This window comes from Scyliorhinus canicula, chromosome 25 (genome assembly GCF_902713615.1).
Source record: "Scyliorhinus canicula chromosome 25, sScyCan1.1, whole genome shotgun sequence".
Lineage (NCBI taxonomy): Eukaryota > Metazoa > Chordata > Chondrichthyes > Carcharhiniformes > Scyliorhinidae > Scyliorhinus > Scyliorhinus canicula.
Genome location: NC_052170.1, coordinates 15,686,044 through 15,699,999, shown reverse-complemented (window position 1 = coordinate 15,699,999; position 13,956 = coordinate 15,686,044). Strand labels below are relative to the sequence as shown.

The following is a 13,956-nucleotide window of genomic DNA, read 5'->3' as shown; positions in this document are numbered from 1 at the left end:
GACCACCAAGCAAAAGAAGCCTAAATGGTGGCGCCTAAAATGATGAGCCAGACTAAAAGCTCAAAAGACAAGTCTCCCTCTGAAAAACCCAGCTGCTGATGGGAAATTGGGGTACCATTACTGACGTAATCCAGCTACAGGAGGACGCTCCTGCTAGCGATAAAAAGTTATGGGAAGAATTAGGATGTACATATGATAAAGAAAATAAGCTGTGGGTCACCCCAGCAGGGCAGAAATGTATGCCCGATGCTTTGGCAGCCTGGGTGACCGAATGTGTACACTTTGCAACTCACTGTGGTGCTCGCGCTACAGGTGATATATTGTTAAAAACCTGGTGCCATCCCAGACTGCAGGAGATAGCCCAACGAATTAGCAGTCGCTGCTTGATATGTCAGCAGTATAACCCTGGGAAGGCTGTCCCTTGCGAGCAGGGGAAAACACCATTGCCCGAGGGACCCTTTGAGACCCTGCAACTGGACTACATTGAGTTGGAAAGATGTCAGTGTTACAAGCATGCATTAGTGATTATTGATGTGTTTAGTAAATGGATAGAGGCCTATCCTACTGTAGATAATAAGGCTTCAACTGTAGTAAAAGTTCTTATGCGTGAAATTGTACCAAGATTTGGAATTCCATATTGTTTAAGCTCTGATAATGGACCTCACTTTGTGGGACAGATCAATAAAGAATTCTGCACTCAACTGGGAAATAAACAACAGTTGCACTGCGCCGACAGACCCCAGGCAGCTGGGATAGTGGAAAGAGATAACTAGACTCTGAAAACCAAACTTGCTAAGCTACAAGCAGAGACCGGAGCCACCTGGCTCAAACTTTTACCTCTTGCACTTTTCCAGATCAGAACCACCCCTGCGGGAAAGACTCGATTGAACCCCGCTGAAATCTTGTACGGAAGACCCCTTCGCACCCCCTGGGACTGTCATACATCCCGAGACATTCAGTTCCACCACATGACTACAGAAATGGCTAATTACATAATAGCCTTGACTAAAGTATTAAAGAGTCTCCACTTACGAGTACGTGCCGCACAAGAGGAAGTGCCAACCTTGGCCAGCTCCGATTTTATGCAACCAGGAGATCATGTGATGATCCGCAATTGGACACGGAAGGGGTTGGAACTGCGTTGGGAGGGACCATTTCAAGTTCTCCTAACCACCCCCACAGCAGTCAAAGTTGAAGGACATAATGCATGGATCCACATGCACCATTGTAAACTAAAGGGCAGCACGGTGGCACAGTGGTAAGCATTGCTGCCTATGGCGCTGAGGACCTGGGTTCGAATCCCGGCTCTGGGTCACTGTCCATGTGGAGTTTGCACATTCTCCCCGTGTTTGCGTGGGTTTCACCCCCACAACCCAAAAGATGTGCAGGGTAGGTGGATTGGCCATGCTAAATTGCCCCTTAATTGGAAAAATAATTGGGTACTCTAAATTTTTTTTTTTTTTAAAAGAACCATTGTAAACTAATAAAGTTTGCATGATCACTAACTCTCGTTTTAAAGTTCTAGGTACATGTGGCTTATCGTTCAACTACAGGGTGAGGCTGCCTTTTGTCCTCGCGATCCTCGCTAGCACACTACTGTGTGCGACCGCTCGAGACCGGCGATGTAGACCCGGTGGACGAATTCTGCACCTTTGTCGTGAGGACACCTTTAGCTGTGCCAACAGCACCACAGATGAGACCTTGTGGACGGCGACCACGGTAGACACCTGCACCACCATCATTCATCAAGACGAGCAGAAGCCTCGGTTCCTGACTACCCGCGGATCCCTGACCTGCGATCGCTACACTTGCCGGTGGGACTACCGGTGTACGAGGAAAGGCAAGCCACGAGTTCCTGAATGTAAGACTATTCATACTCACGCGCCTACCAGGAGGAAGCGGGCAATGCACCATGTGACTGCTAACTCATTTTTGTTCATGACCTATGGGATAAAGAGACTCCGCCAGTCTTCCTCGGATGATTGGTGGGGATGGCTGTGGTCTAGTTCCTGGACCACCTATCTGTTTCATGGATTTATTATCTTTATCGTTATTTGCATTTTGCTATGTATCATTGCAACCTGCGTGAAATGCTTTTGTAATCGTTTAGGCGCCTCTGTGATGCCACAGATGCTGCAGCGGCTTCCCCAGTTAGACAAGCAGGACTTAGTAAGTGCCGAAAATGTGTATGAGGACGTTGGACCAAAGGATGATTTCCTGGAGGAATTCCACAGACTCTCAAGGATAAGCCCCTGAGGGCTGTGTGATCATGGAATGATCAAAGGGGGGAATGAGGATGTGAAGCAAGGGTTAAGAGCTAGAACAAGCCAGAATGAATGGGTTACATTAGTGGAAAATCACAAGTGGAGGAGTTTGTTATTGAAGCCATTAAAGGAGGATGAACTTGTTGAGATAAGGGAGTAGATATCTGAATTTGTGAGCCGACTCATGAATGACTGTCAGCCGAATAGCCTTGAGAAACAAGGCAGATGGCCGGATGACGGAATATGAAATGTGGGAGCCGCTTGCAACAATGGCTAACACCTGCTGTTTAAGCTAAGACTGCTATATACTCATGTGCCAATAGATAACCTCAAAGTCTCTGAAGTCATGTATTGGAACTATAGCAATAACAAGTTTATGCTTTGTGATGGGGGCGTGCTCAAGTGAATGTAAGGGACAGCCCCCTAATAATACATATAAAAGACGGATGTTTTGAGCAATACTTTGGCACTCTCCGAGGTGGTTCTCCGGAATACCTAGAGAGCTGCCCCGATCGCAATAAAGAATATTCTGAAGTACGAACGTGTTCGAGACTGTTTCCTCTGGACTGAGAGACAAGTGAATTAGAGAAGCATTCACAACTCCAGACCCACAGCAATGTGATTGACTCTTAAAATGCCCTCAGGGGTGGGCAATAAATGTTGGCCTAAGCCAGCGATGCCCACATCCCATGAACAATTAAAAGAAAAATTTTGAAAGATTCACAACCCTCTGTGTAAAGACATTTCTCCAAATCTCATCTTCCCCCTTATTTTGAAATTGTGCGCTCTGATTCGAGACTATCCGACCTAGGGAAACATCTTACCTGCATCAACATTGCACTCCCTCTGTGGCAATAATATCCTTTCTGTGGTAAGGGGACTAAAACTACACACAGCGCTCCAGATGGGGTCTTACCAAGGTCCTATACAATTGAAGCAAGATCTCACTTCTCCTGTACTCAAATCCTCTTGCGATAAAGGCTACATTCTATTAGCCTTCCTGACAGCTTGCTGCACCTGCATTTTAGCCTTGAGTGACTTATGGACAAGGACTTGGATAATCATTGAATTAACAGCACAGACACTGGCCATTCAGGCCGACTGGTGAATGCAAGTTAATGCTCCTCCCATTCTATACATTTAACCTTCCTCTCCCACTCGTGTGTCTATCCAGTTTTCTCTAAAAAGCACCTGTACTATTCACTTCAGCTACTCCTCATGCCTCGTTCAAGCCACTCCCTGAGTAAAGAAGCTAATTCCCTTCTGATCTCTTGAAATTAAGCAGGTTAATACATTTATGATTTAAAACATTAATATATTTCTAATGTCTAAAGCAATCACTTTGACCTTGATTTTAATTCCTTCTGATTTCTACCTGGAATGGGAGGGCCAGTTAAAATGGTTTGGAGGCGAGGGGATTTAACCACTCCACCTCACTCCGAGCTGACTGACTGCAATTTTAACTTGCCGGCTGGTATCTCTCTTCCTTCGTTACAACCGTGACAATACTTCAAAAACTGACTCATTGGCTGTAAAGCGTTTTGCGACATGCTGTGGTCATTAAAGTTGCTTCAGAAATGGAAGTTGTTTTCTTTCAATGCTGAAAGTATTTACTAAAGCTGTTAATTGACACAACTCTTGGCAGAGTCCGATCGGGGCGTTTGTACCTAATAATTGTAGAAACATGATACATGGCAGATCTTGGCCAAAAGGAAGCAAATCGACAAACATGATGAGACATGGCAGTGTGGTGATGAAGCAAAGAAATTTCAATGTCACTGCGAGGAGGAAGTAGATGAATCGATGTGGTGGCTTGAGACATATACTGGAGCCTTCCAGTAGTTAACAAAGAGTTTTATTGATGAAAGGCAAAGGCAGTTAATGTGATTTCTCATCGCATTCTTGAAGGTCTCTCAGCCAATCCATTAGTCGCCAAGTGGCATGGACACATCCTCATGTGTCGTATGCCATTTGCTCGTACATAAACCTGGAAATCATTGCCAGATAAGGGTGACATTATCCGAAATGATGGATTCAGGAAGCCTATGAATAGCAAACACTCAGTGCAAGGTATCCACTGTGGGCGCCAAGGTCTAACTGTTCCATTTGATGGACTGACTCCAATGCTCAGTCACTTGGTCAAACTGATCTGGTTTCCCAACGGTCGGCATTTTCACTCAGAGTTTAAAAGATTCCCAACTCTTGCTGGAGTTTCTCTACTTTGTCAAATGCTCCCTCCCTCCTCCCTCAATTCATGACATGGCGATCGAAAACCTTTACCTCGCCGTAAGTGTGGTGGCTTGAGGCAAACACTGGAGGCCTCCAGTAATTCAGAGAGAGGTTTACTGATGAAAGGCAAAGGCAGTTAAGTAACAGGCACAAGAAACAATATAGTGGCTCCAGGTTCCTGCTCCCAGGGCCCCACGCACTGCCGCGCGATTGGCCCCAAGCCAGTCATGTGGTGAGTTGAGCCCTGCCCCCTTAAAGAAGCCACGGGACCATTATCACTATGGCTGCTTTTACTGAACTAGAAATTCAACATGAAACAATTTCGCGACTGCAATGATGGTAAGTTTGGCAAGTAGAGACATCCCACGATTTCGCACACCGAATGATGCAGCTTTCAGCAAGGGGCAGTGTGCCCCACAACAGTTAACGGAGCTTTTGGACATCCCCATAATAGAGCCAGGTATTTAACTGATTAACAGCAGGTTAATAAGAAATGGGAAGATGGGGAAAAAATATGGGACACATTTGAGCAGCACGGTAGCGCAGGTGATTAGCACTGTGGCTTCACAGCGCCAGGATCCTAGGTTCGATTCGCCCGCTGGGTCACTGTCTGTGCGGAGTCTGCATGTTCTTCCCGTGTCTGCGTGGGTTTCCTCCGGGTGCTCCGGTTTCCTCCCACAGTCCAAAGATGTGCAGGTTAGGTGGATTGGCCATGATAAATTGCCCTTAGTGACCAAAAAAGGTTAGGAGGTATTATTGGGTTTCGAGGATAGGGTGGAAGTGTGGGCTAAAGTGGGTTGGTGTAGACTCGATGGGTCGAATGGCCTCCTTCTGCACTGTATGTTCTAAAAATTCAAAGCCTTAAAGTAGAGACAGAGATAGATCCGAGAAAAAGACCTTAAAAAGTTAATAAAATTATGGAATTCAGAGGAAGCTTGCCACTGTCCAGAAATAAACAGCCCTATGGATTGACACTATGTTTACTTTACATTTACTCCCTCCACCACTGGCACAGTGGCAGAAGACTGTGCCATCAACAATCTGCACTGCAACAAATCACCAAGGATTCTTCGACAACACCTCCCAAAGCTGTGACCCGATGAATGGGGACACTACCACCTGCATGTTCCCCTCCGAGCCGCACACCATCCCAACTTGACAATCTATCGGCTTTTCATTCACCGTTAGAGTCCAATTCCCAGACTTTGCTGTGCGTTTACCAACAGCAGATGGGCTGCAGCGGTTTAAGAAGGCAGCCCACCACCTGCTCAAATGCAGTTAAGAGTGGGGGAATCAATAGCCACCTTGCCACTGATGCCCATAATAAAGAGAGAACAGATTGCAAAAGCTCCATTTATAAATACATCTCATGAGCCCCATGGGTTTGATTACAGCCTTTAACTGGTGTTCTCATGTTGCATCTATAATTTAAATATATCAGAATCAAATGGACATTGCGAGTTCGGTTTCAGAGTTAGGACCTCCTATCCTATAGAATTTTCCAAAGTTACAATGACAGTTGTTCTTCGTGCTGCCTGTCCGTGCTGACATGAGTTTCCATTCTAAAATGGGCAATGAGCTGTCACGGTCCCTGTCACAGCAACGGGCCCAGCTCTGTTGCCAGGTGAAGTTGACAAGCCCCTCATTAACATCTTTACTTCACCGGCCTGCGGGAAAACAGAGGTTTGGGGCGCGATTCTCCGATGCCACGCGGCATCGGGAAAGCCGTTGTGAACTCGGCCGAGTTTCACGACGGCTTTGGAGGCCGCTCCTCGCACCCTATTCTCCCCCCCCCCCAGAGGGCTAGGAGCGGCGTTGCGAGAAACTCGGCCGCCGGGCCTTGACGCTTGCGTCAAAGCGGCGCGCCGAGAATGACGCGACGGCAGTGCCTAAGTGACGTCAGCCGCGCATGCGCAGGTTGGCCAGCTCCAACCGCGCATGCGCGGTTGCCGTCTTCCCCTCCGCTGCCCCGCAAGACATGGCGGCTTGATCTTGCGGGGCGGCGGAGGGGAAAGAATGTGTCTCTTAGAGACGCCGGCCCGACGATTGGTGGGCACCGATCACGGGCCAGTCACCTCCTGAGCACGCCCGTGGTGCTCGATCCTCCCTCTGTCCCCCACAGGCCCCACACTTACCTGTCGCACAATGTTCACGCCGGCAGCGACCAGGTGTAGTTGGCGCCGGCGTGAACCGGTAGGGTTCGTCAGGCCGCTCGGCCCATCTGGGCCGGAGAATCCGCCGGTCGCCGTGAAAAACAGCGAGCGGCGATTCCGCGACACGCCATTTTGGGGGGGGGGGGGGGAGAGAATCGCGGGAGGTGCCAGGGCGGTGAGTCGTGATTCGCCCGGCCCTCCCGCGATTCTCCCACCCAGCGTGGGGAGCGGAGAATCGCGCCCTTGATCTTTCAGTTTGTTTGTGGCAGCAGTCGAGTCATCGGATTATGTTAATCGATTAACCCTACTCAATGGTTTGCTGAATTGCAGGAAAACACAGGACGCCAGTAACTGACACGACAACGCCCAGGTTAACATTATATGAAAGTAAATATCTCGCCATCTCGGCTTTGTGAGTCCAGAGTTGAGTTCTGTAATGGGTTTTTGTAGCTTTCCAGTTTTTGTGACTTGAACCTGTAATGTATTTGGCTATATCTTTATTTTGCTACCTTAAAATTAACACACCATCTCTAGGCACTGATTTTTACATGTATTTCTTTAGATTTTATGTAACGTCTGTAACTGTGTAATTTCTGGAAGACTGTGCACCACTCTTCATTCCTTTACTATATTTCATTTAACTTATACAAAGCACGGGCAGTTAAGAATTCTACAAGACACCAGGACTCAATTAAACATTTGGGTTACTGAGCCTGAATGTTAGTCAGCAATCCGAAACATCGCACTTGAATAGGCAAACACCAAAAGTAAAAGCAGACACCAAAACTAACCCTGAGGCCAGTTATCTCAGTGGGAACTCACAAAATTTAATAAGACAACAGAAAAGCTCCATTGAGAGACAGTTCTGTGAATAGTTAATACAATGGACAGTCGTCCGTCACTAGAACCAATCAGAAACTGACCATGCCCCACCCAAACCAATCTGAAACTGATCATGTCCCGCCCAAACCAATCACAAAATAATCATGTCCCACCCAAACCAATCACAAACTTATCATGTCCCACCCAAACCAATCACAAACTAATCATGTCCCACGCAAACCAATCTGAAACTAATCATGCCACACCCAAACCAATCTGAAACTGATCATGTCCCACCCAAACCAATCTGAAACTGATCATGTCCCACCCAAACCAATCTGAAACCGATCATGTCCCACCCAAACCAATCACAAACTAATCATGTCCCACCCAAACCAATCACAAACTAATCATGCCACACCCAAACCAATCTGAAACTGATCATGTCCCACCCAAACCAATCTGAAACTGATCATGTCCCACCCAAACCAATCTGAAACCGATCATGTCCCACCCAAACCAATCACAAAATAATCATGTCCCACCCAAACCAATCACAAACTAATCATGTCCCACCCAAACCAATCACAAACTAATCATGCCACACCCAAACCAATCTGAAACTGATCATGTCCCACCCAAACCAATCACAAACTAATCATGCCACACCCAAGCCAATCAGAAACTGATCATGCACAAGTCATGTAGTTTAAAACGAGTTAAAAAGTACAAACTTGGGGCTATCAGGTCTTCTGAATTTGAAGACTGAAATGAAGATCACGCTGAAAGTCAGAGAATAGAGAAGGCCTTGTGTCGCTAAGTGTCCTGGGCTAAATCAGGAAGCAGGAACCACATGAAGACAGTTAAGTCATTGCCCAGCTTTGTTCAATATCACTTTTGTTGATTAATAAATGTTTCCTGAGTTAATTTACTCGATTATCCCCTATTGCCTGAATTGTCTGAAAAGAACAAATTAATAAGTGGAGGTTAAACTGCCCCAAAAACTTACCAGGCAGTAGAGAAATATTGACTGTGAGGAAAAAAGGCTCATTCGCTGCAATAATATGCAGGGGGAAGTCTAGGTGAGTGTGGCACCACTGGCCCGCAGAGAAAGGAAGACCCGCCCTCGAGAGTTGCTGGCCAAGAGAGCCCTTGGAAGAAGTGTCATGGATGCCAGGCAAAGGTAAGTAGGGGTGTTTTGGGAGGGAAGGGATCGGGCACCTTCGGGATCAGAGGAGGGACTGCCGGGTTTTCAGAACATAGGGATTAGGAGCAGAAGTGGGCAATTCAGCTCTTCGAGCCTGCTCCGTCATTCAATCTGATCATAACTGATCTCTTCCCGGTCTCAAATCCACATCCCTGCCTGTTCCCCATATCCCTTTAACCCTTTTTTTAAAAATTAGAAATATGTTTATCTCCCTCTTGAAACCATTTAATGATTCGGACTGCACCGCACTATGGGTCAGCGAGTTCCACAAATTCACCACCCTCTGCGAGAAGTAGTTCCTCCTCATCTCAGTTTTAAATCTAACATCTCTCAAACTATATCTGTGACCTCTCGTTCTTGATTGCCCCACAAGGGGGAACATTTGGTCTACATTTACTTTATCAATCCCTTTTAGTGTTTTATTCACCTCGATCAGATCCCCTTTCATCCTTCTAAACTCCTGAGATTATAAGCCCAAACTGTTTAATCTCTCCTCATACATCAACCCCTTCATCCCCGGAATCAATCTGGTGAACCTCCTCTGAACTGCCTCCAATGCCACCACATCCATCCTCAAATAAGGAGACCAAAACTGGACACAATACTCCAGATGTGGTCTCAGCAACAACCTATAAAATTGCAACAACACCTCTACTTTTATACTCCAGTCCTTTTACAATAAACGCAAACATTTGCCTTTCTTATGACATTTTGTACCTGCAGACAGACCTTCTTCGATTCATGAACAAAGACACCCAGATCCCTCTGCACAGATGCATTTTGAATCTGCTTTCCATTTAGATAATAATTTGCCTGACTATTTTTTCGGCCAAAATGGATAACCTCACACTTACCCACATTAAATTCCATCTGCCGAAAATTGGGCCCAATCTCCTCGCCTATCTATATCCATCTGTAAAATCTATATCTCCTCCTCACTGCCTGCATTCCCACCTACTTTAGTATCCACAAATTGTTATGTTACACTCAGTCCCTGCTTGCATATTATTTATACTGATTGTAAACAGTTGAGATCCTAGGACTGAGCCCTGCATCACCCCATTAGTTACAGTTCGCCAGCAAGAGAAGGACCCATTTAACCCGACCCTCTGCTTTCTGTCAATCAGCCAATCCTCTATCCAATTTGGTATTCAACCTCTAACGCCCTGCGATCTTTTATCCAGCACTTTGTCAAAAGCTGAGGCCAGGGTGAAGGCACAATGGGAGGAGGGGAGGGGTAACATCTTGAAGAAAGAATGCCACTCCTGCGTACAGGGTACCCCTAAAAGAAGGTACTGCCCACTCACCACCTTCCATTTCGCCTTTTCACCTCACATGGTGAAAAAACAGCTTGCTCCACCTTCCACTGATCACCATATTATGGCTGTGGATGTGGTAACCGGACCTTAATAAGCGCTTAACTGTATTTTTGGGGTGGAAAAAATATACTTTATTCATAAAATATCAGAAGGAACATTACAAACATTTCAAAATGGCCATTACACAAAGTTCGATAATATTCCGGTTCTCTACATATGTCATGTTGCACTCATGTGACCAAGAGGGAGCGGTTTAAGGAGGACATTCCACGGTCTAGGATCCTGGCAGATGATGGCACGGTTGCCAATGGTGGAGAAATTAAAATTGGAGACACTCAAAAGGCCAGAATTGGAGGAGCACAGGGATTGCAGTGGGTTACAGGACCGTGGCAGGTGACGGAGATAAAGGAGGGTGCTGGGGGCATGGAGGATTTGAGCACACAAATGAGGATTTTTAAGTTGAGGCTTTGCAGGATTGGCAGCCAATGTGAGCGAGAGAACAAAGAGGTGATGGGTGTTTCGAAGACAGAATGAAGACCAAATTACTGTCCTATCTTGTACTGAACTATTAGAGCGCTAAGAAGTTCTTGTTCATCCATCTGGCAGTATGAGCAGCTAACACCACCACAGAGAGAGAGAGAGAGAGAGACAAAGAAAGGCAGCAGATACAATCAGGTAAGAACTTCGCTCATAAAATGCAGACGGTTCGCCACTGGATAGCAGAATATGAAGAGGAGGACCCTTGATCTTTTGATGCCCCACACTTGACTGGATTTTCTAAACAGATCACCAAGAGCTTCAGCAGAGCACAAGAGGAAGAAATGAGCAAACTCGGAAGAGATCAACCTGGTAACACCAGCCCACTTCTCCTTACTGTAATTGTAAGAGGTTTTATCTGATCACCTTTGATGTCTCATTTCTTCTTGTTTTCATTTGAAAAAGGAACTATTTTGGCTATCGATAGTTTAATAGTCTCTGGGGCTGGTTTAGCTCACTGGGCTAAATCGCTGGCTTTTAAAGCAGACCAAGCAGGCCAGCAGCATGGTTCGCTTCCCATACCAGCCTCCCCGGACAGGCGCCGGAATGTGGCGACTAGGGGCTTTTCACAGTAACTTCATTGAAACCTACTCGTGACAATAAGCAATTTTCATTTTCATTTCATTTCATTAATAGCAGGCAAGGAAATTAAATTAAGGATCAATCAGATCAGACAAGACCTTATTGAATGGTGGAGCAGGCTCGATGAGCCAAGTAGTCCATTCCTACTCCGATGCTCTTACAGTGGTTAAATCATTGGGTTAATAATCATTGGATGGATCAACACCAAACGGCGCCATGGCGAGATCTCCCAGGCACAGCCGTTAGTTCCCGGGCTTCAGGAGAATTGGGCGCAAGCCCAGCGAGATCCAGATCGCAACGTCTCACGAGATTTCATTAGATTCTGCAAGCTGTTCTGAGAGTTGCAAATCTCACGAGAGGCCTCACATGATATTGACCGGCCTCATCGCGTCACTGAGTCGGGCGTGATCAGGCCATACGATCACACCCCTAGTCTCATCATGGTGAGCATGAAGCTATTGGATTATCGTTAAAACCCACCGGGTTCATTAATGCCTATTAGGGAAGGAAATCTGCCACCTGCCCTGTCTGACTAGGCATGGCTCCAGACCCACAACAACGCAACCGATTCTTAACTGGCTTAGCAAATCATTCTGTTGTATCAAAGTCACAAGGATTAAACAGAATGGGTCACCTAATGTCAACCTAGTTTCCAGTCCACCTACAAATGCCACATGGGATATCCATCTTCGCCTCCTCCGGAGATTCCCCACCATCACAGTCGGTCTTCAGCCAACTCCATTCACTCCACGTGACGTCAAGAAGCAGCGGAGCGCACTGGAAAAGTCCATTCACATCACTGCTGCAAAGTGAATGGGCTTCCTCATCATCAGGTCTGTGTAACGCAGCTGGTGAGGTAAGAGCAGCTTCATCATTGCTCAGAGCTCTAAGACAAAATGGAAATACATTCTTATGATTGCATTTGGTAAGTTACTTCAAGTCTACGACAAACCTGTGGTACAGGATTTGACTGGACGAGGGCACAATGCAATGCTCTGATGGCTCAGTTGAATTGATTTGAGCCTTGCAGACCAGAATTGGCTCAGTTTTGACTCTGCTATTTGTTAAACTAACTGGACAACAAAGGGCACTACAATTACCTTCAGGCCTCCTGGATTAGTAAGAGGAAATATCAGCCGAGACTTCTTTGCTATCCAATGACACTTGTTGGCAACACATGAGGACAAATTTGGGTTCAGTTGTGGCCGAACAGACTACCATTATCAAAGTGACAGTTGGGGACATTAATCAGTTCTTGGACAGTGATGGCATCAGATCAACTACTGTTCTCCTTTCCATAATCTCTCTGGTTTCAATAGAACCATCTTAGGCCAGGCATAAACGAAGCAAACAATATGATGGCATCTATTTCGCACTGCCGCTCTAGTTGAATTTCTACGGCATTGATTTCCGGCAGTTGACACCAACTTGCAATATCAGTTGCGCAATACAAAATCAAAGGATGTGACTTTGCCAACTACACAAGGAAGGGCATTGACTGTTCTACCATCAGTGGAAGGTGTATAGACATTATTCAAAACCCACTTACCGTCACCTTTGACACGTTTGTGACTATATTCCTGGGCGCAACTATCCTCCTTGCCTGGAACACTGTGGAAAACCATTTCTGGCACTGGGCCCTCACCTTAATGCAAGATACAACACACAGTCAGTAATCCCAGAGTGTTGCAAATCTCACACTGAACCTGTGGCCTTGTCACCTTGCTATTAGTCAGAATTAACCAGCTCTTGGTGTAAAATATGTGCAATACAAGTATGGTCGCTATCATACAATTGCAGGACTGTGACAGAAACTTTCTGTGTTGAATTACACTGCCTTTGCTTTATCGTAATATTCCTCTGCGAGAATCCGATTTTACGATGGAATGTTTTCAGAAGGTTCAGGATGATCGTATGAAATGGAAAATAAAACTTCTCGGCACATTCACGACTTACAGGAAGAAAGAACTTTCTGGAAGTTTCCTGAAAATTGGGGGAAATGAGGCCGGCGTGAAGAAATGGGGAATGGGGCACCGAGAAAAGAGAAAGTTGGGAGGTGACCCGCTAGATCTTTGAAATTATTATTTTTAAAATAAATTTAGAGTACCCAATTAATTTTTTCCAATTAAGGGGCAATTTAGCCTGGCCAATCCACCTAGCCTGCACATCTTTGGGTTGTGGGGGAAAACCCATGCAAACACAGGGAGAATGTGCAAACTCCACACGGGCAGTGACCCAGAGCCAGGATCTGGGACCTCAGCACTGTAAGGCAGCAATGCTAACCACTGCGACACCGTGCTGCCCAGATCTTTGAAATTATGAAGCGGTCCAATGGGTAGGTAAAGAGGTGTTTCCACTTGTGAAAGTGTCCAGAAGTAGAGGCCATCAATATAAAGTAGTCACAAATTAATCAGGAGAGATTTACTCCGAGAGTGGATCTCGTACCATCACGAGCATTTGTAATGATCAGCACCACTGGCAGCATCTCCCAAACCCACGAACTCCACCAAAAGTAGCACATACCTGGGAACACCACCATCTGCAAGTTTCCCTCCAAGTCACTACCATCCTGACTTGGAAATATATCAGCTGTTCCCTCACTATCGCTGGGTCAAAATCCTGGAACTCCCTCCCTAAAGGCACTGTGGGTGCATCTACACCACATGGACCACAGTAATTCAAGATGGCGGCTCACCACCACCTTCTCAAAAGGCAATTAGGGATTGGCGACAAATGCTGACCTAGCCAACGATGCCAACAACTCATGAAGGAATATTTTTTTAAAATTAAGGGGAATCTAGATAAACACATGAGAGAGAAAGGAAAAGAAGATGATGTTGTCC

At 46.1% G+C, this 13,956-nt stretch overlaps 1 protein-coding gene across 3 annotated transcripts in view; it reads right to left on the bottom strand.

The window, feature by feature from the left end:
* Positions 1 to 10,101: 10,101 nt before the first annotated feature.
* The window catches only part of LOC119957211 (adhesion G protein-coupled receptor E3-like), a 77,629-nt gene continuing 73,774 nt past the window's right edge, over positions 10,102 to 13,956 (bottom strand). For all 3 annotated transcript variants that reach the window (XM_038785033.1, XM_038785032.1, XM_038785034.1), the window contains 2 exons: positions 12,663 to 12,758; positions 10,102 to 11,999 (listed from right to left, as the gene is read on the bottom strand). In XM_038785033.1, coding sequence (XP_038640961.1) covers positions 11,985 to 11,999; positions 12,663 to 12,758 — 111 coding nt within the window. In that variant the 3' untranslated portion in view covers positions 10,102 to 11,984. The remainder of the gene's footprint in view (positions 12,000 to 12,662; positions 12,759 to 13,956) is intronic.